This window comes from Vulpes lagopus, chromosome 2 (genome assembly GCF_018345385.1).
Source record: "Vulpes lagopus strain Blue_001 chromosome 2, ASM1834538v1, whole genome shotgun sequence".
NCBI lineage: Eukaryota > Metazoa > Chordata > Mammalia > Carnivora > Canidae > Vulpes > Vulpes lagopus.
The window spans coordinates 125,125,229-125,152,449 of record NC_054825.1 but is presented as its reverse complement, the minus strand read 5'-3'; the positions used below and the strand labels follow the sequence as shown (position 1 = coordinate 125,152,449).

Genomic DNA, 27,221 nt, shown 5'->3' with positions numbered 1-27,221 from the left:
TACTGCTAATATCATCAGCAAATTCGATACAACCCCGAGTAACGCAGCTAAGGAGGCGGAGGTGACCCGAGAAGTGCACCGATGAGCCGGGGTGACGCCCCACGATAGCTAACTCTGTGTAAGGAAACACAGCTGCACCATTGCGTGAACAGTCCTAAGGTGAAGAAGGCCAATCGTTCAACAATTACGAACGCCAGTGTGTAAAACACGGGCAGAACTTTACACCTACTACAAGATGCAGGAATATAAAGTTCTCATAGGAAAGCGTAACAGATGGACACCTAGAGGTCGGTGCGAAAGAGGTCACACGGGCAGATCAGTTCATTTTAAGGAAGTGATCACCACTGAGGCAAGCACTAGGATGAACCCGGCTCACCTCATCTCTAAGCGCTTCTCGCCTACCGGGGGCACGTTTATTTTCAAAACGCGTGCATCGTTTGAGAAGCAACACCCCTTGGCTGTGCGGAAACTTGCACGGGCTTTAGTCTATTAGTGCAACAAGACACTTCAGGGCAAGGCCGGCGCACACCGTGCCCTGCGCTCCAGGCCGCGCTCCGCAGCTTGGCAGCTGCTCCAAGACGCGAGGCATCACCTGGTAGGGGCGTCGGGGGCTCAGGACTTACGCTGACAGTTCTTCGCATCAACCGCATCTCCGAAATAGCCGTCAGCGCACAGCTCACAGTGCCGGCCGGCGGTCCCCGGCTTGCATATCCGACAGGAGCCAGACAGGCTGTCACAGCTGCCAGGGATGGAGAAGTCAAGGTTGTCATTGCACTGGCACGGCTGACACGATCCTCCAGGAACGGAAGGCTGTCCAAAATAGCCTTCTGCACACCTAGGGGGGAGAATGTCATCAGTGAGCATCTGGGAGCAACTCATGACACCCGTCGGGGCACCGTTTGTATGGTTTTCATGCTACCCTCTCCCAGGGTGATGTACGTTCCTTCCGAGCGCTCCTTTTCTCCAATGCAAGGTGATTAAAAAATGTTTTTCTAGAACTGCGGTGTAGGTACAAGATGAAATCCTGCCAGCCCGACTAGTAATTAGATTTCAGCCAGGAAAAGAAAAAAAAAAAAGAAAAATCTTGTCACTGGCACCGAAGATGAGTCCAAAGCATAATAAGAAATCTGCTGCTGGCACTCTAGAGGCACGCGGGTCCGTGCTGGGAGGCCTTTGTAGTGCAACACATCACACGCATCTACTCCAATTGGTTGTTTTCTGTACAAATATGGAAGGTTCACATTTTTTGTTGTTGTTGTAACAAAAGCTTGTTATGAGGAAACAGACTCGTAAGGAAATTCAGCAGTGAGGATTCGGAATTTATTAAACGGAAAGTTGTGACTCCAAAGATTCTCATTATTATTCAGGTGGGGGCCGTGGGTATCTCCGCATTCATAATGGGTTTGTATATATTTGCATTTCCAGACAGAGGCAAATCCTCATCGAAGAGCCTTTACCAAGGAGCAGGTATGCCTGCCTCTTAGGGGAACACGCTGGAAGGTGAGGTTTAATTGTGCCCACAACTCACATCAGCGAACTCTAGGTATCTCTCTCTCTCTCTTTTTTTTTTTTTTAAAGGATGCACTACTAGTTTACATATTATTGGAAGAATGAGTTTGTTTATTTATGAGGCACAGCAGAGAAGATTTCTTAAATTATGGTATCAAATTTCCCTTTATCCATATGTTGTTTCAAAATGCTACTTAATGTCACAGATGCACAGACACAGGATTTTAAGAGGCAGCTATTTATACTCCGCTCCGACTTCTCTTCCAGTTCCATTTGTTCATGCTTCGTGTGAAGCCGCACTTGCCAAAGGAGAAACGAAACAGCATCTCGTACAGTCGTACAGTCAGGCTAGTCTGTCATCTGTGCCATCTTAAGCGAAATAAAAAGTCTTTTGCAGCAAAGATCAGAATCGGAGGGGAACAAAAGCAAGGCAGGAGACTATCATCACAACAGTACGCTACATGTGTGCTCATCTGCTCACGGGCCCGTGTCACCGTGGATGGAGATGCTCTTTGCCCTTCCAAACAGAGAGGATTCGCATCCACGGCAGCATGTGAGGATGCTTTAATGGCACCACAATCAGGGGGCAGAGTCATTAATTACTCTAACTTTTCTAGAACGTTCGTAAGTGCCATAATACTCAGTTTTTAAAGTGAATTAACCTATTATAATTTTAAAAGATGAGGTGACTAGTTTTAGTCATGCACTCACAAGATATGAAGGTCATAGCATGCATATCGTTGGAGGGAAACCGTCACCCACAAATAGAACCGCTTATTGATGATCTACCGTAAAATAGGAACTAACATTTTGGTGCGTAAGGTTTGCCCGTCACCCCCTTCCAAGGTGGTTTTCCATAAAGATAACAGGAAGACTTTTTTGAATTTTAACCCAATTCTCCTCGCCTTACTTGACATTCAGAGCTTATGATCACATCCGCACACACTCACATCTCATTTTGTTTACCATTAAGACAGTAACTTTGCTCCACTGGAATAACGATATACAATGATCGTTATCACAGCCAACAAAAACCCATTATTTCCAGCTCGCTTTCCTCAAAATGACTTAGTGCCCTCAGGAGAGATGGCATTATATAACAAGATCGGGGAAATTTTCTTAACACAGATACCCAATTAATAAGGCCAATAGTCTTCCGCAATGAAAAGGAACCCTCAGCTCACGAGCGAATTATTACAGTTAAGTACAATAACCAAAGAGGCATCTTTTATTTTGTTGTGGTGGTGGAACGTGTAAGAAAGTATCCTGAGCATACATGATAGGAGTGTGCATTCAGGCTGCATGGCTGGTGTGTGTGCACGGGGCTGTACACAGAGGCGTGTTTCACACACAGAAATGCGTCAGCACAGGTCTAACAGTAGCCCTGGGGTCAGTGAACGTAGCACCGCCAATCACATGACTGTTGTTGATGATCATAGCATCTCAGAGTCCGCTCAAGCTGCATTCACTTCACTAGCACCCGCGTGAACCGCAGGCCTCCCGCACGCTCAGGTGTGCAAGGGGCTGGAATCCGAGATCTCAGCCTCTGCCGTTTGCACACACAGGAGGGCGAGCACACTCACAGCCCCGTTTGTTGGCTTCCTTGCGACAGACGGACATCGTGACAAGGTCACTGCTCCCTCCACGCTTGCTCTGTTGTTGCTGTTTCTCATGCACAAGTGCAATATTTTATTTAGCAAGAGGTCACTGAACGTGGATGAGATCCTAGACACCACATGCCATCAGGTGACAGGTGCTTTCTACTGACGACTTAGGGACAATGAGAGAGAGAGAGAAAGAGAGAGAGAGAGAGAGAGAGAGAGAGGAGGGCGGGGAGGGGAGCGAAGCTGAGTCTGGGGAAGAAGGGCACAGCAAGGGGCATAGTCAGTGGTGCTGCGGAGGCAGAGACGGGGACAGGTGGGACCTAGGTCTGTGGTGAGCACGGCAGGACGTGCAGACTTACAGCCGGACACACACACACACACACACACACACACTTCTCACTCATTCCAGCATTCAGATCTCTTGGTACTAAGTAAGCCTCTTAGAAACTCTGGTTCAAGCCTGGGAGATGGGAGGAGACGAAAAAAAAAAATCCCAGATTTTTAAAATCGAGATATAACTGACATGTACCATGGAGGGAATTTAAAGTGTACTTGACTGAGATTATGCTTCCCAGCTCCCACAGCTCCCACAGCTCCCACTACGGGGCCCGGGTCTCAAAATAGAAGTTAAATCGAGATAAAGAATATACAGTTCCAATTCCTGTCCACCTGAGCTGTCATCTGAGATGCATTCTTGCTAAAATATCTACTGATCTATCTACCTGTCTACTTGTCTATCTATCATCCACCTACCTACCTACCTACCTGTCTATCATCTACCTACCTACCTATCATATATCTATCATCTATCTGTCTACCTACCTATCTTCTGTCAGTCTATCAATCATCTACCTATCTATATCTGTCATCTATCTATCTATCTATCTATCTATCTATCTATCTATCTATCTATCATCTATCTACCTACCTACCTATCATCTATCTACCTACCTGTCTATCTACCTACCTATCATCTATCTAATCTATCTACCTACCTATCTCCCTACCTACCTATCATCTATCTATCTATCTATCTATCTATCTATCTATCTATCATCTATCTATCATCTACCTACCTACCTACCTATCATCTATCTATCTACCTACCTATCATCTATCTAATCTATCTACCTACCTACCTATCATCTATCTATCTCCCTACTTACCTATCATCTATCTATCTATCTATCTATCTATCTACCTACCTATCATCTATCTATCTATCTATCTATCTACCTATCTATCTATCATCTATCTATCTATCTATCTATCGAAAAGCAGGGCTCCATGGTCACCCAAGATTGGGAAGTGCTGAGTTACAGTGCAACGCCTAGAGTTGCCCACTGTACACCTGGAACCACATACCTGCGTGTCAGCTACACATCAAGAACAGAAAAGAAAATGCCGAGTTAAACAAACGCAACAGGTCTCTTCCGTCCAGGACATGTCAGAACTAACAAGCTACTACACGCCTCTTAGGCGTATGTGGTCATGGAACTCGATCTCAAAAATGTGCGGTTTGGGAGAAGCGCTGCTCTGGTTTTCCAGGGCCGGTTTACGTCGATGGTGTGCACACACTGATTACACCAATCTCCTGCAGAACAGTCTTGATTACAAGATTGTCAGCACAGCCAGGATCTTCCTGCGATGCCCTTAGTCTCCCCAGCCATACCCCCCAGCCTGCACCTCCCCTGAAATGCTACCCCTAATGTTCTGGGATCCATCTAACAAGATGCTTTTGAAATCATGTAAATCCAGACGAATGATAAACCCTAAATACTCCTAGAAATCGTGAATCCAAGTTCTGGCTAGCAAAACACAACATTCCATCCTCCGCAGAATAATAGTCGAAGATGACTTTTGGCCGAAAAGCTGCAATCGGAGGGAAGATAGGCCATTGGAGAAGCTGCATCGGTCCACCTGTATTTTCTTTTTAAGCAGATTAATAAAGATTTTAAACCGAACATGGTGTTTACTGTCAGGTAATTTTCCTCCCTCAGTCATTCTGACGGTCCACATTAGAGCTGTCTCCGGGACACACGGAGCCACTGTCACCTGCTTAGAGATGCGACCTGTTGAACGGGAGGATGGTGCATCGAGCCCTGCACCTGGCCCGGGTGGTGGCTGAATGGACGCTGGTTAAATCAAATGTGGGATTTTAAACACTAGGTGGTTGGACGAGCATTGTGTGCCGTGTGTAGAGACACAGAGCATGAGGCAAGTTACGTGAGGACCTCAGAGTGCAGCTCAGCTGTGTGAGTGGGACTCAGTGGTCGCGAGGTGGAGCGACTGGCACGTCCGTCGCCCATGGCAGGGCAGGGGCCCTGATGTGAGCGGGCCCGGGGGGCGACCTGGCCGGTGATCATGGTGGGGAGCAGACACATGCCCTCCTTTTTTTGGTTATTAACCCAAAGGCCTCCAGTTTCTTCTGAGTTGCCAGGGATCCAGCTTCTGTCAGTTCTACCCCTGTTGCTCATCCACAGGTGTCGCCGTGCTTGCAGGTGGCCCTCGCTGCTGCGGGCACCGTCCTCGGCTGCAGCAGTCTGCGACCTTGCCTCCCAGTGCCTGGCCCCTGCGTCCTCCCCCAGCGTGCCCTGGCTGACAGCAGGGACGAGGGGACACGGGCGGGGGGACGGGGAAGGTCCTCGGGGTGGAGAGTGGGTCCCCGCCTCTGTCCCCCCAGGCCCGGGTGGCAGCCACGCTCGTCAGTGATCCTCGGGGAGCTCTGGGCCATTTTTATCCTGAGACGGAAACACAGAAGGACCTTTGCTTCGCAGACATTTCAGGAGACAAATAATCCCATCGATTTCGTAAAATAGTACCTCTGGCTCCGCTGCAAAGCAGCCGCGTACAATCAGCGGGAATTCAAATGCTGGCCCAGGAGTAATTAGAAGAGGACAGAAATCACAGTAATAAATCACGTTTCATTTCTATTTTCGGGTGTACTTAAGGTAAATCATGGACCACTCCCCGAACTATGAACTACACGCTGGAGTCACGTTTTTAGGAACAAAAAACTAATTATGAAAAGCAAATGGTGCCCACGTAGGCAGTAAGATAAATCTTAAAGTGCATGACTTTCCACCTGAGCAACACCTTCTAGAAAGATTGTAGGTTAATGCTTAACCTTTAAGACCAAAACATTAATCAAACCCTCTCTGAGTGAATGGAGATTTATGGGGCAATTTCGAGAGAATAAATAAACTATGAAAATAAAATGCATTTGTTTGACATGTCCCGGGAGGACCTTCGGGCTCACCGAGCGTAGCAGCGGCTCGGAGACGTGCGGGGGACCAAGGCTCGTGGCTCGGGGCGCCCAGGCGCGTGGCTGTGCTTACCTGTCGCAGCGGGGTCCCGTGTAGCCGGCGGGGCATGCGTCACACATCAGCCCGAGGCCTCGCTCTAAGTGGCACGTGGGGCTAAAGCTGCACATGGGGCCACGGCAGGGACAAGAGGAGAAGCACATGACAAGGTCAGTAGCGGCTCGTTCTCGTGTGTCCCCGGGGCGGCAGCAGGTGCAGGCGGGCGGAGGCGGGGGCAAGGGACACGGCGGCTGCTGTGGTGTGAGCATGGCCTGCGGCCTGGTTCCCCGACTCGTGCCTGTTCGGGGCCCGAGCCCGTCTCGCCGGGTGGCCCCACACTGCTGCTTCCCAGGGGCTCCCCGGGCCTGGCCACGCTGGGTATCATGCTTCCCTGCCAGCCGAGTCCTTCTGAACTGTCTGAGATTCTGGAAGACTCAGTATGTGATTGTGTGTGTGTGGGGGGGTGCTGGGGGGATGCTGGGGGGGATACTCTGTGTACTGGGACCGTGTGCAGGGGGTGTGCATGCATGTGCCACATGGCCCTGCTGTGTAGGCGGCTGACCCTCTACCGAGAGGCGTTCAGGAGACACACAACCCACACGTGCTGCTCAAACATACAATAAACCAAACCACCCCACAGCCCTCGCGATTGTACCCCTGGTGGCCGCCGTGGCCTCAGCTCTTTCTGTGCGGATGTCGGGTCAGAACCGAGCGCCAGGCTGGGGTCCCGCGGGGTCATCAGAGACTTCCAGGCGGGCTTCCGAAGGTGCACCCCATGGGACACCCCGCGCGCTGGACCCCAACCCCGATACAGTCACCCCGAGGGCCGGCGGCCCCTCCGAGTTCTGGGAGCTCCGCTGCTCTAGCATCTTACAATAAAATGCCCCCAAGGAACCTCTGTCTCATTCTCTGCTCCCTAACTGGATTTCTCCTGGGACAGGACAACTGAGCGGAGGCCTGCTCACGGCCCAGGGCCAGGCCACCGGGCCTGATCTGCTTCTGCTCCCACCCCTGCGCCGCGCTGGAAGGCTCCCTATGCCGCGGGCGGCCGAAGGTTCGCCTCCTGCCACTGCCCTTTGGCTGACCTCCGAGCCGCCCTGCAGACACGGAATGATGGTTTTTATTTTTTTTAATTTTTTAATTTTTTTAAAAAAATATATAGCAGCAAGCATTAGAACCAAGTATTTCAATCATTTAAAACATGTCATCTAGGGCAGCCCGGGTGGCTCAGCGGTTTAGCACCTGCCTTCAGCCCAGGGTGTGATACTGGGGTCCCCAGATCGAGTCCCACGTCAGGCTCCCTGCATGGGGCCTGCTTCTCCCTCTGCCCGGGTCTCTGACTCTCTCTCATTCTGTGTCTCTCATGAATAAATAAATAAAATCTTTAAAAAAATAAAAAAACGAAAACAACTCAGTGGAAGGTCAAAATGAATCTGTTGAAGCCTGGCTTGGGGTACCCTGAGTCACAACTATTACCCAGATAAGCGACTCCAGGTTAAGGGGTTGTGGGGGCTGCATGGGCAGCGGAACCAAGCCACAGCCAGCCTGTGCTTTGTGACGAGAACCATTCATGAGACAGCAGACTGGTGCTGGCTCCCAAAAAGACCTTGTCAAAAATAAATAAATAAAAATAAAATAAAATAAAAATTCTTTTGAAATTTTAAAAATCAAAAAAATAAGACCTCACCATGAGCGATTTTCTTGGGTGGCAAATGACCGTGTTGGAGAAAACAAGGCATGTGTAAAAATAGAAAGAAACTGAATTTTTCTTTTCCCTCACTCACCTCGCGATTTGCTATTATTTTCAGACATAAGAGGGAGGACTGGATTTTGACATCTGCAGAATACACGGATGTCTTACTTTAAAATTGGCATTCTATAACTGTCTCATCATTTTGGGGCAAAATGACTCTAACTAGAAGCCCTGGGTCTCCCACTCATGTGAGACTACAGCGATGGAAAGAAGACCATACCAATTATTTTTTAAAATCCTATATCAGTTTACCGTAAGTCATGTCAAAGGTGCTTAACAGGGTTTTTGACACTTAAAAACTGTAAAACAAATTCTTAAATGTACTCATGTGTCAGTTAAAACCAACAGAAGTAAAGTAAAATGCACCCATGGACAAAAATCAATACTTTTCCTGGAAAAAAAAAAATTAAAGAACAACAAGAGACTCAACTTGACTAGATCTTTACATTTTCAGAGGGCCTTTACAAATAATTTTATCATTTTTGCACAATATCTTATAAGCTGGTTGGGGAAGGCATCATTTGTCTTGCCCAAGGTCATAGCTAATATCCAGGAGACTTTAGAGCATGGAATCGAGGACTTATCATTTCTAATTCGATGTTTTCTTTTCCATGTAACCAGCATTCATTGTACTGGTAAGAATTAAATAAGTTTAAATTTTTGGTTATATATATGTAGATATATAACCAAGTATATATATATATTGATATATATCTATATATTATTGAACAATAATTCAATGTGTGTGTGTATATATATATAAACTTTTGGATACACACACTTGACATTATGCATCTAAATGAAACATCCTCATAAATTATATCTGTAGCTGTGATTCAATATTCTTTAAACAATAAAAACTGAGGGTTTGCTCGCTTCTGGCTATGATTATAGTTACTGCCGTGGAGAAGAGGGCTTTCAACAAAAAAAATAAAATGAGAACAGGAAATAAACACGTGCCACCGAAAACGTCTACAGAATTTATTTTGGCAAACGCAGCAGAATGTGCAGCTCACTATTCTGTGCAGAGAAAGGGGACTGCCAGATGATCGCTGGCGTCCAGTGAGTCCCAGATCACGCCGGGGGACCCCGGCTGCCCAACTCTCCTGCAGCAGGAGATGCGCTCTGCATCCTGACTCATCCCCTTCATGCCACAGAAGGTGCAGGGGATCGGGGGTTGGGGGGGCATGAGAAGCGACTGGGGGACTACCTCGTAAGGGTGCGCACATGGAAATGCCCTTCTTGGTGGCTGAGCCCAGACTCGGGTCTTTACCGTGATCCGTCCCTAAGTGTGTAACATCTGCGTGGCCTCTCGGGGCTGTGATGTGCTATGAAAGGCCCAGCATCATAACATCAGGGCACGTCCTAGGCCTGCGTATACAACTGGGGAGCAGAACCCTTGCGAGCTAACTACAACCTGGAACATTCTGGGGGGGGGAGGCACCAGAGGGACCAGATGCTACAGGGTCTGCGAGGGAGCCCCAGGGAGGGCGGTGAGAAGGCCCAGTGGTAACTGCCCAGGGAGCAGAGGACCCGGAGGGGAGGGAGAAACCAAGGGGAAACTCAGTTACTTGGTGGCTGTGGTTTGGGCCAGGTGAAGCTGTGAAGTGTTACTATAGGGTTTTCTCCTTACAGGTCAATGACCTCTGCCCGTAACCTCAGGAGAACCTTCAAGCAAACCCATATTTCCTTAATTACCTTTGGCTGATATAAAATCTGATTTAATGTCCGTCACTGGATTTTGTAATTAGAACCGGGCTGTTTTCTGTGTCTTTGGATGCTCTTTTTCCTCTAAATCTGAGTTTCTCATTGTGTGAGATGAGAGAATGTGTGCTGATAAAGCATGAAAGCAAGCACCGCACACGGTGCCGCGATAAATTCTAGCTACCATTTAATAATGCTTCAGATTTTTTTTTCCAAAATATGTTGATCTCTTTTGACTTTAAGGTATTTAATTACTTGTTACTTAGACCTGTACTTTGTCATCGTGCTCTAATCCCGTACATTAGCATCAGCAGAACTGTTGGCAAGCCCTGGGGTCATTGCTTATAACAAACATTTACAGTTTGTCTATTATGAAGCTTTGTTAATTTTCTTTCTTTTCTTTTTGTTTCCTTGCTCCTCTTCAATGGTTCTGCAATTGTTTCTATTTCCATAGCCCCCATGGAAGAAGCACAGGGAGGTGAATCAGAATATATGGATTCTAATATTGGTTCTGCCACAAGCAAGCTGTAATGGTCATGATCAAGGCATCTGATTTTCTGGAGTTTAGTTCTCCCTTCTAATAAGAGGTTCTGGTGAAATACATCGTCATTGCTCACGTAGACATAAAACAATGTGTACAAAAGTGTTCTGAAACATCTAACACATTCCAAGGTTTCTAAAGAATGTTGCTAGATATTTTCTTAAATTTACCTTCTGTCTGGGAATAGTTCTACTTCTCTATTAAAACTACTAATCATATCAGCGATAATTCAATGTAGCCCCTCTGAGTGAGGCCAAAAGTCAGCTCTAGGAGTGTTACATTCTTTCAAAAATTTAAATTCTAAAAATAAGATAAAATAAAAATAAAAATAAAAATAAAAAAGTCTAGCAGGCCTGATGCACACAAAGGAGTAGTATTCAAAATGATATTAGTGAATAGGACTTTATTGAGGGCCTACCCTCTGTCCAGTCTTGGACCAAGAATATCTTGAATTTTATTATACAAATTATTTCAATAATACTACCCTTTAAAAAAAAAACTACCCTTTCAAACACGGTCTAAGTGTTCAAGGGTGAATATTCACGTCTCTTGCATATTATATTTAATTTATAAGCTTTGTGATGCCAGAAATTAATGAATATAAAACATTCAAAATATTTACATATTTATTTGCTTCTCTAGAGATAAATTTCACTACCTAGTTACAATCTATAGCTAGAATATATACATCACCACGATGAGAGGGCTAAGCAAACAGTGGACACTGTGAATAGTTGATGAAATTGATATATATGTATAATTTAAATATTATATGCTTGCCTGTATTCATATATCATAATAATTATACCAATCTATCTTTATCTCCCTGCATATTTGATTTATTTAGCAATATTATCTAAGAAATTTGGAGCCAAAATGCTTATGATCTAGAAGATTTATGATCAGGGATTAAACAGATAAATCACAAAAGCAGAACTATCACTAAGCTTTATACTTCTAGATGAAGGTTGCAGCAACCTTTAGCTGATTTTTTTTTTCCCTGTATAACCTGTGAAAATGCGAAAACCATATTCTGGATTATTTGTAAATATTCAATTTATTCCTCAGAGTTTTCATCTCAGATTATAATAGTAATGACTTATTGAAATTTTTATTTAAATGGGGAGTTTAAAAAAAATAAAAATAAATGGGGAGTTTCCCTAAACTGTCCCACTATTTAGTGATTTAAAAATAAAATATTTCAGGTCATTTTATTACAGTGGATTTTTCTAATCACAATCGCACAACTAAACAATGTTAGTGCTCCATGTTGTTTTAAATTTAAAAGTCTTTATAATTTAAAAAACAAAACTAGTATTTTTAAACCAACTGGATTATCATTGCCTCCTCTTTCTACTTAGAAAAATGCTATATTTGAACCTGGAATTAAATTTAGTTTAATTTAAGTAGTAGGAAAACAGCTGATCTTTGGGGAAGGGGAGCTACTGTACACTTTGCACACACACACATAGCCACACCATATATATGTATTATATTATATATATATTATAATATATTATATATATTATTTGCTTTACAGGGAATTTTTCAGGGTTTACAAGAGAATATGTGATTGGTAGCAAGAGACACAGAATATTTATGAAGAAACTGCATTTTCTTTTTTCTTTACATTTGAACTTCTTTATAGGTTAAATATATAGTCTTGAGATGGCACATTCCTACAACTGAAGAAGGGATCTTGAGACCTAAACTTGCATACTCAGTTTTTTGGATATTGTAATAAAAAAAAAGTATTATGATAAAAAAAAAAAAACAGGTTGCTACTCTAATCTCAGTTCTACTTCTAAAGATAAAATTATTATTTAATCATTCAATAATTATTTAATGTAAGTGAAACATCTCAAAAATTAAAGGATCTTTAAGTACTTGGTGTCACTGATGCTATAGAGTCATCTTAATTTACTTTTTTAAAATCAAGATCTGCATAATTATACAAACTGGAATACATATACTTAAGGGAATGCCATCCTTGGAACTGGGACCCAGTCACTTTGTCACTGATAGATGGTGATGCTCATATTCTCTTTTCTTTCTGGAACACAATTAGAACTTATTATTAAAATTAAAGTAGAAGCACAGTAAACAGAGAAGGATGGGCCATGAATGATTGTAATTACCCAAGCAGAGTTCTCTCCCTAATGGCCTCTCTGCATTTCTAGTAATGTTGGTCACACTTGAGGATAGATCCCTAAGATCTACATATCCAATTAATCACATAATTCTCAGATGTATTTGGCTAAAATTCACATTATTCAATCAATGGCAGCTCTGCTGGATTGATAGCTCTGCTAGTGCCTAGGATATTTTGCCTAAGAAGGAGCACAACAGAAATGAGTGGCCAGATGGAACCCTTCTGTTTTCCTCAGTGGAAAACACTGGGTTTTGAGTATATTGGATGGTCCTGGAGAATTTCATTCAGCCCTAGTGAATGAGCAGGTTCTCCATTGCGTTGGTCTAACCCTTCACAAGTACACCAGTGAGCAAGGGTCCTATCATATTATGGCCAACATATGGCTGACTAACCATAGATTATGAAGGAATTCAACTTGCTCTCCTATATTTAATATTTTCCAGTAGATTTCCCTTTTGCCTTCTTTCTCGTCTCTGACACCCTTGGTTGCCAAAGGATCTTCAGCTTTGCATCCAACCAACCTCATCCCCTAAACTCTGGAAATGTTTTGATCACTAACATATGTTAACCCAATTTCCCATTTAGTTGCTTTTAACATCCCTTAAAATTCAGTGTGCTTTTAAAAAAAAGTCCTCAATGTAGATTGCAGAAGACTGGAAAGTACATTGATTTGAAACTTAAGATTCCCACCCTGATACTTTAATGACTCTGAGCAAGTTAATTAATAATAATCAGTCCTTCATTAGACTCATCATGGATCCAGATATCCATCATATCCATCATATCCATATCCGCTTTTTTTAAAGTGCTTGGTATACTTTATTTTACATAATCCTCACAACGACCCTATAAGAAGGTCTTATTATCACAACTAATGATGAAAGAACTGAGACACAGAGAGTTTAAGTCAGTTTCTCAGAGTTACACAGCTAGAAAGTATAGAAGAACTCAACATTTAAATCAAGGATTTCTAGCTCTAGAATTGGTTCCATAATGCTATTTTCCCACTGGAGCCTTTTATCTTACTCTATAAAATGGGGTAATAATATCCACCTTATTGGACTGTATAGTGTCATACCTAGAATATAGTAGTCTGTTTTAATCAAATATTAGTTCTCTTTCTCCCCACACCCCCAACCCAATACTAAGGTGTAAAATTCCTAAGTAGGAGTTTTGTGGGTGAGGAAGATAAATATTTCATGTGGGCTGAAAAGTAGAAACCATAATTTCCATGAGGACTTTTAAACTTAGTGACAATTATTCTCTAAATCTTTAGCTTAGAGTATTCATTGACTCTTACAAAAGACCATTTTCCATCATGGTGTCTTGGGGTAGACCTCACTCAAAACATGACCAATTTGAGAACACCTTTATATTAAAAGACTGTAGCTGATAGATTAAATTTTAAAAATCACAAAAAAAAAATCACTAAAAATGTAAGCTCTTCAAGCATTATCACAGCATTTAGAAAAAGATGGAAGGTGCCTAATATAATACAGATATTATTAAGCACTGAGTTTGCTGATTTTTTAAGAAGATTTTTAAGATTTGCTTATTTGAGTGGGAGAGAGAGAGGGAGAGGGCAGGCATGCATGACTGGGAGGTGGACCAGAAGGAGAGAGTGAAGCAGACGCCCCATGGAGCAGGGAGCCTGAGGGGATCATGACCTCAGCAGAAGGCAGAGGAAGCACTAAAAACTTACCTTTAGAGAGTCTCCAAAAAGATCTCTTTTATTTAAATTACCATTACTTACAATTTTGTACTAATACAAAAAGGCTGGTTTTTGTTCAACATAGTATGCCCCATTAAAATAAGAACTCTTTATGATGCAGGGTTTTTGGCTTAGGTATTGGCCCCTGCACTCGGAGTGAATGTGAATTACAGCAGTTGGAAGGGAGTATTCCCTCAAAAGGTAAGGGGAAGAGGTCGACAAAATATATCTTAAAAGTCTTCTCGAAAACTCCAAGGTTATTGTTCTATGAATAATTGGAATTTTTTTAAAAATAAAGAATAAAAACAAGATAACTAAATTGTCTAAAGTTTCATTAAATGTTTTCAAAATTTAGTTTATGCAAAATAAAATATCACCCATATTTCAATATTCGTATAAATATAATTCTTATCAGTATAACTGCTTTAGTAGGATATATATATATATAATATATAATATATATGTATGACATCATATGATAATGTGATAAACCATATGATAACCAAAGGATAGGATAGGTACCTAAAGGTCAGCTAGATTGGTCTCATACTTTAATTTCTCTAGGAGTTTGTGACTTGTCCAAGGTTCATAAATAAAGTGTGAGACTGGGACCCAAATGAGCAGTATTCGTATTAGTGATCTTTTTAAAAAATTATTTTTTATTTTAAGTAAACTCTACACCCAATGTAGGGCTCTAACTCACATGCCCAAAATCAAGAGTCACATGCTCTACCACTGAGTCAGCCTGGTACGCCTGTGTCAGTGGTCTTTTTATTACTATACAAGGATACATGTGTATGTGTGCACATGTGGGGACTTACATACATCTCTATAAAATATGTCTGCCCTTTATAGCTGCTTTAGAAATTCTATTTGAGTTCTGTTGCTTAGATATTAAATCACCAACTAGAACTAAAATATTAAAAATTCTGCAGAATAAATAGCCATAATTTTAAATATTTTATATTTAGAAAAACTCATATTACCTTCCAGAGAAATTCATGCATATATTTATTATTTATTTATGTGTGACAAGAGAAAGAAGCATTCTGTATCAAAAATGCGCTTGCAGAGTGGGATGCCCAAGTCATTACAGAGGCAAGTTTGTTACTCACTTATTGGATGGGATACTGAGTGGACAGGCACAGGGCAGACAGTCTTCAGAGGTTCCTTTACTAGGGTCACCATAGAAACCAGGAAGACATTGATTGCAGTGTGGGCCACCTGTGTGATCCTTGCAGTTCTGAGGAAGAAATGCACATCAGAGTTTATTATTTTGGTCTCAAGCATCAACATTTACCAAAAACAGGTCTACAGGGTTATGAGTCTCTTCCCTGTTAGAAAGAATAATTTTCCCATTAAATTGTCAATTTTACAGCTGGGAAATAGTACTGAAAATTAATCTAATACGTAGCTTATAAACTACATGCCAGTTTCAGCATATGCATGCTTAAAAAGAAACAACTGAAATTCATTATAATTTTTTCCTTTCTTTCTTTTCTTCAAAGATTTTATTCATTCATTTGACACACAGAGAGAGAAAAAGAGAGCAGGCGCACAAGCAGGGGGAACAGGAGAGGGAGAAGCAGGCTCCCTGCTGAGCAGGGAGCCCGATTGGGACTCAGTCCCAGGACCCCGGGATCACGACCCCAGCCAAAGGCAGATGGCTCAACCACCAAGCCACCTGGGCATCCTATAATTTTTTTCATTATACAAATCTTATTTTCTTTTTCTGTTAGTTTTCCATTTTTTTTTCAGTAAGGAAATACATCTAATTGTGCATGTGTGTACATGTGCATAGTCACAGAGTCCTAATAATGTATTTAGTGGAAATTGTAGCTTATTCTAGGTAAAAGTCAATTGTTCAGTTTAAAACTGCAGATTTAATGAGAACAGTAGCTACTCATACAAATCCTCTGGGACAGTGATGCTCTTACCTCAGAGATTAATTTGGACCTCAGTGGGCTCTGATGATTTGGACAATGCACTAGTGTATTATATCTGTGAAGGGCCTGCATGGCTCATAATTACACAGTAAGAATATGGAAAGATTTCTAAACATATACCAATATGTAATGAAACCACAAGGCCCATAACAATTTTTCTCCAATACTTTTTTTTTTTACAATGAAACTGCATTTTTTTGCAGTTTCTTTTCAAAAATAAAAAAATCAAAATAAAATAATTTATATCTAGATTTCTTCATATTAGTTATAGTATACTTATCAACTCAGGCTGTGTTCACAAGAGACTGGTAGAAAGGTGAACACTCCAGTTAACTAAACACTGGAGTTGTCTATAAAGCTTTCAATAGCACAATTTGATAAATTTTAATATTTTGACATCATATAGACCTAACTTCTGTCTCCAATAGTACAATAAAATGGATCTAATTCCTTTTAAGAATCACCCAATATGGATTCATTCTCACTGAAATACATTTTTATTTTTATAACCATAGAAAAATATAATATTTTTCTCATGTTCAAAAGTGTTCATCAGAGTTTAGGGGTAAATAAAAATTTTTATTTTTACGATCAGTAATTAATATGCAAAAGAAGCAGCTAAAACATAAATTCATTATAAGGATAAAGTAAATGTTTAATAATCTGGATGACCACGAGGGTGGCCAGCCTAATTCAATGAAAGGTCTGAAATATTATTACATAAGTATATTTTTAAAGAAGCTAATTTCAATTACATTTAGTAAATGGATTTAATTAAAAACACACAAATACATGTTTTTTTTTTTTTAAACAAAGCTTGTTAAATTCCTTGGGGAAAGGGACAGTTCTTTTATTGAGTAGAAGATACTAAATTAAAATCCAATCATTTAACGCTCTGAATCTCTCACATTCTATAAAATGAGAGAGTTAAAGCCTATGATTTATGAAATTTTCAAGCTCTGAAATCCCATGACAGTTTCATCAACTACAAGTGAATAGGTATTTCTTTAGTATCTGGTGATACTTGAAAATAGGTTTTTTTTTAAGGTACTTTGCATTCTCTCTCAAATGCATTTAGCAAGCCTTTTTCAAAGAAAGCACAGAGGCTAACTTCACTATTAACAGTTGTCTAAATAACAGCATATTAAGATGGAGTGTATAAAACATGGATCAACGTGAAAAAGGCTTTCCTCTTTGATTTCATCTTCATATTAATTCCTTTCGGTCTTCAAGCTTAACTAAGGTGGCCTATTACTAAAAAATAGTGTATTTTCTGCAATATTCTTTGCATATTGACATGATCAAATTGTATCTTTCAAAGACTTAGGGGTTTAAAAAAATAAGATCATAAAATTGATGGTCTTAATCATGTTGCAAGTGGCATCTCTAAAATTCCACTGAAAATCTTGCATAACCCAGACACCCTACTTTTCTTTAACTACTGATCTAAAAGAAAAAGAACATGTAGAAGTCGCTTATATTTACTGATGTCACATCTCATTTAGTGGAAATCATAAAATTAATCTTAACATTCGAGTGTTTTTGCAACTGTGCCCAAAACAGCACTAGGCAACAATACAGTGGAAATCAGAACTAAAAAGATGAGAAGTGTACTCTGATTATTATGGTTATTTTCACAGGTGTCCTGCCATAAAGATGTTCATTCAAAGCACATGTGACAATTACAACAGGAAAGGACAAGTAAGCAATCTCCCCATGTGGCTTTGAATGTTTCCTGGGTCACTTCAAGTGTACTTTGAGTTAAAATGACCTTTTCTCTATAGGTCCACACTGTAACAGAGGTCTGGTAGTTTGATCTGATATCAAAACTATATTTCAGTCAATTTCTGATCATATTTATTTATTTTCTGATCATATTTCAAACCAAGCTGATTAAAAAGCAGTTTATCTGTAAATTTCATAAATTCTCTGTTTAATGGTAGTGGAAAAAACATACATACTTTTAAAAAGGAGATAAAATGCAGGTTAAGCAAACCCTAAAACTGTCTTTAATGTGCAACATTCAAACATTTTTCCCTGTGGATCATATCAGAACCAATATGCTCAATATGGGATATTAGCACTTAGTTATCAATATCATTTCAGATTAAAGGCATTGGAAAGTCTCCAGAAAATATCTTACACGATCACATATTAACCAGCTATAATGGAAAACCCAGAAAACACCAGATTCTACTAGACAAGATTTCTATTGTTGCCCTAAGATTCCCACTGTTATTTGAAGGTGGCCTCCTATTTTTTTGTCCATGAAACAGAGTCAGTAAACAAGGTTCCATCAGTAGAAGATCTCAAATAATTGTTGCTCCCTCCCTTCTTCCTCCCCAAATTATGCTGAATGAAACTATTTTATTCAAAAAACACGCTTCCATTCTTAGAAATACCACATAACCAAATGGACCAACAGCATGATTTGATTTAATCCTAATCAATCCATCATGAAATATGACTATTGGAAACATTAGAAGTCTGGTATTGTTATCTATTTATTTTGTCTTTTTTTTAGGTTTAAATGAAGCACATCCATATCAGCTTTGGGTTGATAGTTCCCCTAGCAGGTTAGCAACATATTTAAAGGTAACTCAATATTTTTCCCAGGGTACATTTTAAAAGACTTATGGTATAATTAAAATGAAAATCGCTGTGTCTTTCTATTCATAAAAATGCCATTTGAAAAATCTACTGATTCACAAATTACGGCTATCATGCTTTATAGTGCAAAGCAACTAAACAAAAGCTTGTAGAGAGAAAATAGAAAGAGCATCAATAAATCTAAATGCCCAACTGTATTGAAACAAGAGCCCTGAATTTTCATTTTGGGTTTTTCCCAGAAGCTTTTAAGTGGACAAAAAAAGTGTGGGGGGGGGGGAATCGCGCAAGAGGAAGAGAGAGAACATTTAGAAACAGAAATAACAGAGTCTGCCTTAAATTCTACAGGGAAATGAGAATATGATAGACTCCTAAACTGGCACCGTTTCAGATTGTGTTTCTGGAAAACTTATGAAACGAGAAGTGTTGTTTCAAGCTTCTTGCCACGTCAGACAATACGAAACCAACACGCTCTTGAGGTTCATCAGAACGGTCTATGAAGGGACGTCTGGGTGGCTCAGTGGTTGAGCGTCTGCCTTTGGCTCAGGGAGTGATCCTGGAGTCCCGGGATCGAGTCCCGGTCTCCTGCAGGGAGCCTGCTTCTCCCTCTGCCTGTGTATCTGCCTCTCCCTCTCTCCATGTCTCTCATGAATGAATAAATAAAATCTTAAAAAAAAAAAAAAAGAACGGTCTATGCAGCGTATATCCTCCAATCCGGAGGCTTCTTAGCAGGATGGAAAGTGCTGGCCTTTGCAGAGCTTAGGCCAAACTTACCTGTAGAAGGGATAAGCAGCTCTGGGGAATATGTATTGCACATAGGTATTATTTTTAAATCTACATATGATATTTTGTTTTTACTTAAGTGTTGAAATTTTAAAATAAAAAAATACGCAGCATGCCCTCATTTTTTTTTCACTGTGGGAAAAAAAACTGAATTATGTTTATTATAAAGATTATATTTTATGCTTTTCGCATTAGGGGGATACAAATCACGTCCTGTTATAGAAATGTAATCTATTTCTCGTAGATTTATGGGAAGGATTGGGGCCATCTATATTCACAGTAGATATGTATCCCAGTCATTAGTTCTATTTTACTACTATGCTATATCTAATTCTAATTCAATTCTTGGGGTACTATGGGTAAACATGTCCTAATACTTGTTAGGAAGACCACATACGAAGGAGCGTTCTCAGCTTCCAACTCAGTTCAATATAAAGCTCCCCGTCAAATCATTTCTTAACTCCAGTGTTTGTCCCAAAGGTAGTAACCGAATAGCAGGGCCAACCGAGCTGATTTCAGCCTCGTCCATCAGCTTCCGCAGAGGAGAAGGCACTTACCAGGCATTCTCCGGTGAGGTCATCGCAAGATTCCGCATGACCGAAGCACTGACAGGGTTCACAGATGCCGCCAAAGACGGTGCCGTTAACTCGCCTGTGCCGAGGCCAACAAGACTGAAAAAGATGAGGTTTCAAGTCTCAGGCATTTTTTTTTTTTTGAGTATTTTTTTTTTTTTTTCAGATAAAGGAAAATGTTTAGGTAGCAAACTCAGCACACACGCCCATCAGGGTCGCCATTATGGAAACATGGCCACACAGTTTTCCTCCTGACATTTGGGACTTGGTACTGACCTTAGCGTTACTGGCAGGTATGAGATTAGAGGAAGCATTAGCTTGCTGTCTCTTCTGAAATGGTAAAATAAAGAAGAGATATAAAGAATTGAAACGTGACAGTCTCAAAGTACAAAGCGCAGACAGGAAAACAGAAGGAAAAGTACTGGAACAAGGCAGCAGACATAGAAGGACTTTCCGAGAACCTCAGCCTAGGAGGTCACCTACTGGCATCCCAAGCAATGTCGATGTTCTGGAATAGGTTCCCTTACCCTTAACTCCGTCACTTTGCAATCATTTGGAAGAAAGGCGGTGCCTCACTCTTACACGTGGTCACAGACACACCGACTTCTACACGTAAAGAACTCACGTCTTTCATTCTCAGTTGCCCACCACCTATCAAGGTGTCTCCAATTTGCACAAAACAGTTCATGATTTATTCACCCTATATTCCCTTGATATTGTATTGCGTTATTCTGCTGGAACCTCTACTTATATTCACCCTTCCTTGGTAAGGTGCGGGACACTTTATTATACAAAAATGGAATTCTGATTAAAAAAATGTTCGGGTCTTAGAATAACGCTGTGTCGGTGCCAGCTCTGGGTCCACTGGCCCCCTTAAGGACGTTTCCCTTCCACGGCACTGACTACACCCTGTATGGGACACAAAATAAGGGGGGCTGCCCTCTAGGAGCTTGTGTTCCCTCTCAAGTTAGGAGAGCCTCTTGTGGATGATTTATCATATTTCTGGATGGTTAACCGTAACATGATATATCATGAAAAGGCCCTTTTTTTTTCTCTCCAGTTCAAAATGGAAACGACAGAAACCACTGAAGTAATAAAGTATATAGAATTGTGTTGTGTACTGTTGGAAACATTCTTTCTGCCGCAGGGTATGAAGACTCTTAGATTTGAACATCAATAACAAACACATAAAAAGGATCTGCTGATACTTCACATGTGAAAGGAAAGCAAAAATGACTTTCCTCTTCATTTGGGCAGCACAAAAAAGTTGTTGACTTTTTATCCCTTTCTTATAATTTCTCTTCATTGAATTTTTTGCCACCCCAGATTGGTCATGGAAGAAATTCCCTTCTATGATATGTATTCCTAAAAATTGGTGAAGCAGCAGACCCAGAAGAGGGCAGAAATGAAATGTGTTGATAACAGGGAGAGGGCTGATTTACTGTTTTCAGGTCAAATATTCATAGAATTGTCCTGAGTAAGCTTTTCTTTATACTCTGCAGATGCACTACTCATACCACATCTTCATCAAGTCCAAAAGCATCTGCAATATCTCCATTTGCCACACTCCCTGGAATAGTGGGGTGGGCGCGCGGAATCCTTCCTCCTCTCAGGGAGCATCACCACACTCCTAATCTGCACTCCACTATCTATTGTCCTTCCACTACTCTCTCTGGCCTGCATCAGTAATAGCTCTCTTTTCTACTAGATCACTACTATCAGCTCAAAAATATGATCTAGAAACCCGACCAAAGATTAACAAAAGTGACAAAATTACTTCCTTAATATCCCATAATTTTCCAGTTACCTACCTGTTTTTCTTTCCAGTACTAAAAAAAGTCTTTTCTTCCTCCCTTCCCTCTCATGGTTCATTCCACCCTACTCTGTCTTGTGCTGTCACCACTCAATTAAAACTGACGTTGGCTATGTCACCACACTCCAGGTAGCCAAAGCCAGTAGACAATTCCATGACTGCACCTTACCTGACCTCTCATCAACACATGGCTTAGTTGACTCCTCTCTCCCTCAAATTTCCTCTTCTTCAATTTCCATGATGTCACAGTCCCCACATTTCTGCCCTAGGTCTTTGCTTTCTCCCCTGCTTTGACCCAGCTTCTTATTGTCAGGAGCTCCTAGGAGCTTGATCATTTTTCTCTTTCTCATCACACTGTCTCCTAGGCAATTTTATTCAGCCCCATAGTCTATGATGCCTTCCAAATACATATCTCTAGACCACACAAATATTCTAAGTTCAAGACCTGCATATTCTGATTGTACATTGACACCTATAATTTACACTTTCCAAACCCAGTATTTCTAAAATGTAATATTGATTCCATCCTCTCCCCACAGCCATTCCTCCCCAGTCTTCCCCAGCTCAATAAGTGACATTACATCCAATTACTCAAGCTGGTAATCTATGACTCATTCTTAAACTTCTTAGTTCTTTAAACTCTCCCCTGGTAAGTAATCTATCAATAAATCCTATTGGTTCTACTACCAAAATACATAGAGAGTAAAGTCGTATCTTTCTACATCCCCTGCCATTAGCCTAAAACAAACCACAACAGCGTATCCTACCACTACCATAGCAGCATGTTCTACCACAGTAGCCCATTAACTAGTCTTCCTCTCATTCTTGCCTTCCTATATTATGTTCTTCAGACTGTAGCCATAAAGACTTTTTCCAATAATAAAACTCAGGTCATGGCACTACCCACCTTCAAGTATTCTCACGATTGTCCATTGTACTTTGAATAAAATCCCAAATTATTATAATGTAGGCAAGGCTGTGAATGGCCCGGCTCTTCTAATTACATCTCATGCCACCCTCTCTGTTGCTTGCTAAGCTCTAGGCACCCTTGCCCTCTTTCAGGTCCTTGCAGACTCCAGCTCCTTTCTACTCCTTCCTCATCCACTTCCAGCTTCTTCTATGTAGCTGACTCTTCCCATTCTTCAACACTCAGATTACATGTTATCACTTCAGAAAGCATCTCCAGACAACCTTTCATAAAGTAGCCCCTCTTATCTACTCTTCCAACACACATTCTTAGTAGCTCTATCAAGATACCTTGTTAATATTCTTCACGGCATTTATTACATTTATTTAAATTTGCTCTTTGGCATATTGTCTAGCCCACCACCAGATGTAATATCCTTGAGGGCAGGGACCATCTGTATTGTTCATTACCTTATCACCCATGTCAAGGGTCTTGATTGTGTCAATATACAGGATTATCGGTATCTATTAGCTAAAAACAAGTGTATGAACACTTCCAGAAGATAATGTTATTCTCATCATATAGAAAAGAAAACTAAGATTTGAATTAAAATACTTCTTTTTTCAGGACTCCACTCTGCTTTCACTTCCTCACCTGACTCACCTGTGAAATAAAATGAATTATAATGGTACTAGGAAAGTAAGAAAATATTTGAGAGATAAACCGTGGAGGGATTTATAAGAAGTTGAGTAGAAATGAGAAAAAAAAGATTTCAAATCAACATTATGGGCTAAAAAAGTAAAAAAGAATGATATTATAATGAGTGGTTTTACCTGTTTTTTGGCAACTGAGAATTAACATTCTGGTCTTTGTAGTTTACTCAGCTTTAAAGTGGTTTGTGGATATTGGTGATAGCAAAGCTAGAAGGACTGGCCATATGAACTCAGTAAAAAACAAATGAAATCAGGAAAGGATAGGGATGCATAATAACAAGTCTAAAGAGACGACATTTTGACAAGGAAAAGCAGGAATTGTTGAAAAAAATGAAGAAATCACAGAGAAGTCCTGGAATTCCAGAATTCTTTGTCTCTTATTCAACTAAATTCTTTTATGGGCTTCAGGACACCTTTATTTATCAAATAATTATTGTGTGAGAGTCACAGGAAGCTTTTATTTTCCCTCCTGTTTCTTTGTTTTGACTCTCCCATGCTCTTCTCTTCCTACCTAATTGTCACCATGGTTTAGCATCCAGTTTGGGGTTTCTCCACTCCAGGATACTTCCAGTGATACTGGGCTCTACCGGAACTGCTCACCTCTTTGAATGATCATTGCACTTATGCTCTGTACCACTTACAAGTTCCTTAATTATATAGTGCTGTGATCCATTTTTTCATAGATATTTGTTCTGTCTCCCTAAACAGACTGTTAGCTCTTTAAGGATAGGGATTATGATGAAATCTTCTAGATAATCCCCTCAGCAGTTAGTACAGAATTTACCAAAGATTCACAATAAATATTTTTGAAGAAAGGAAAGAAGAAACAAAAAATGTAGCCAATTGAACAATTCTAATATTCAATTTCATATCAATGGGCATTTGGAACTCATAAAGATTAAGAGAGTACAGGGAATAACGAATGGGGGGATAAGTATTAAAGCAAGAATAGAATCAAGGTATTAATTATTCCAATTGAAATAGGAACTGAAAGGTTCAAAGGGAGCTTTCTGGCTTGAATAAAACCTACTAGACTCTTAATAAAAGAATATGTTTCATCAAATACAGCATGTTTTATTTTATATGTAAAATCAAAGTTAGGTTGAGATAACAAAATTATTTCCACAATTATTTTTCTCTTCTTTAGATGAATTTTGGAAAAGCAAGTATCTCAATGAATTTCATTTGGTTTTATTTCTACATAATTGAATCTGTGCCTAGTTAAAGAAAACATATTTGTCATGAATATGACTCTAAATCCTGTGTATCCTCTAAAAGCATGCATTATTTTAAAGTACAAAATAACTGACAAAGCAATGCCTAGAGTATTTCTATAAATGGCATAATGGTATAGTGTGTTGAAGTGGAACGTCTCGGTACACTCAAATGATTCCTTAAAGGCACCATTTTTAAAGAATTTAAGCTCCTATTTATCTGCAAGCTATGTCCTCTATCAGGAAAATGGTGTTTATTTTTTTTGACCCGGTTTCAACTCAAACCAATTTCAAACTACCTAAAAAAAAAATCTGTGAGTACATTAAAATTATTACCTTAAAATGACATGCTGCAGTATTAAGTAAGACATGTTAATCTCACTATGAATCTAGAATATTGGGGTAATAATAATTATCTCAAATCTTAGGTGCTAAGCAAATCAAAGACGTAGGAAATATTTCAGATCAAGGTATTTCTTCCTCATATATTCTTGACATTTTGGAGATTGTAACCTTCAGATGCTTGCAGTTTGGTATTCTTAGAAATGAAGCAGAGAAAGAGCATGATACACAAGATTAAAGACCAGAGGAAAGGGGGGAAAATATTGCTAGTTCCTCATAATTACAGAGATAGAAATGAAGGGAAATTATTTTGAAATACTAAATAATATTCTCTATCATTCATCTTATTTTATCAACCAACTACATAGGAAATAAACACATAAGAAAACATCAGATTTTCAGCTGGAGTAAGGTAAAATATCCAAAGCAGAAACATAATTTCAAGATGACATAATGTTAGTACTCTATTTGAAGGCCGTGATTTTTGGCAGACACTCAAGTTTCTTCTTTAAGGAAAACACTATTATTTATTCGTGCAATCATTGATGAAAGAGCTAAACTACTTTTAAAACAGTTTATTGAAAGCAATGTTGAAGGAACATGGACTGCACTGAGGATTAACTCTTGCAAACTTACTTCACAAGAGGAGCCAGTATATCCAGGTGGACACTGGCAAACCTCCACCGCTGCTGCAATGCTTCTGTCAGTAGGATAGGGGACCGCAGACTCCAGGCCAACAGAGCCTAACCTACAGTGGGAAGAAAAAGATGGTTAAGAGGCAAACTCTTTGGTATCACATAGCTTGAGGAATAGCAGAGTAATAGGGACATAAATATAGGTAAATTGTGTATGTGGAGAAAGAAGGCCAACAAATATCCATAACTTGATGCTCTCGTCATTCACTGTATTAGATAAAGTCTGTCCGTTAAAAGTGCTCACGACCACCATCATATCAAATGCTGCAAAGATACGAGAATAATCTTGCTCGGCTCTTGGGTTTTAGCTATGTGTTTTGATTTTCTTTTTTGGGGGAGATAGTTTAAAATAATGTAGTTGAAGGTATTTTTAAAAGAGAAAACATTCACATGACTGTTTGACTCACTTTAACATGTAAACTAGAAAATCAAAAGAAGACAATATTAATATCCAGCTCGAGCTTTTTAAACTGGAAGGGAAGGGAAGATAAAAGAAAAAAAAAAGTTATTTTGATTTCTTTTTTCTCAGAAACAAATGTGCACATTGGTAGGTAAAAGTGAAACTTCAAATGCTCAGTTGAATTACTTAAAACGATTTTCTTAATTTGTTTTTGGCCTAAATTGAACACATTGTTCTCTGTATCTCCGGTTTTTATTTTATCAGCATTTCTGTATAATCTAGTGATTTTAACAGAGTGATTTGGTGTCATTCATTATTTTAGGGAAGAGCTGGTTTGGCCAAATTGAAAAATGCTGTTATATTTGTTTTCCATTTATATAAGAGGAGTATATGTACATTATATGTGTATTTCCCACATGTATTACCTTCTAAAAATATGCAAACTAATATGAATTAACAATTTAAATAAATGTTATTGGTATCTTATTGCTTTTTTCCCATTTTTTCTAATAAGAGAAATTTTAAAAGCTTCATTGTTATGAACACAGACTCAGGAGTGCAGACAGATCAAGATTTATATTCTGTCTCTGACATTTACCAGTCCTATAGCCTAGGAAAAATTACTTAATTTCTCTTGGTTTCAATAGTCTCACCTATGTAATGAAGATAATATGAGTCTATACATCATAAGCTTGATTAAATAATTAAAGGAAATAATGAATAGAAAGTTCTTGATATAATACATAACACATAGTAGGTGATTATTAAATACTAGGCATTTTATTAACATATTCTTTTTTTAAAGATTTTATTTATTTATTTATTCATGAGAGACACAGAGAGAGAGAGGAGAGACACAGGGAGGGGCAGAAGCAGGCTCCCTGCAGGGAGTGGGATGTGGGACTCAATCCCAGGACCCCAGGATCATGCCCGGAGTCGAAGGCGGACGCTCA

General features: G+C 40.0%; 1 protein-coding gene across 3 annotated transcripts in view; it reads right to left on the bottom strand.

The window, feature by feature from the left end:
* Positions 1-27,221, bottom strand: part of LAMA2 (laminin subunit alpha 2) — a 580,308-nt gene that overhangs the window by 221,832 nt on the left and 331,255 nt on the right. For 2 of the 3 annotated variants that reach the window (XM_041737419.1, XM_041737425.1), the window contains exons 15-19: positions 25,810-25,921; positions 20,170-20,283; positions 15,392-15,519; positions 6,452-6,538; positions 624-835 (exon numbers count right to left, since the gene is read on the bottom strand). In XM_041737419.1, coding sequence (XP_041593353.1) covers positions 624-835; positions 6,452-6,538; positions 15,392-15,519; positions 20,170-20,283; positions 25,810-25,921 — 653 coding nt within the window. Of the gene's footprint in view, positions 1-623; positions 836-6,451; positions 6,539-15,391; positions 15,520-20,169; positions 20,284-20,460; positions 20,515-25,809; positions 25,922-27,221 lie in introns of all 3 variants that reach the window. The other variant, XM_041737408.1, reaches the window with a different exon arrangement.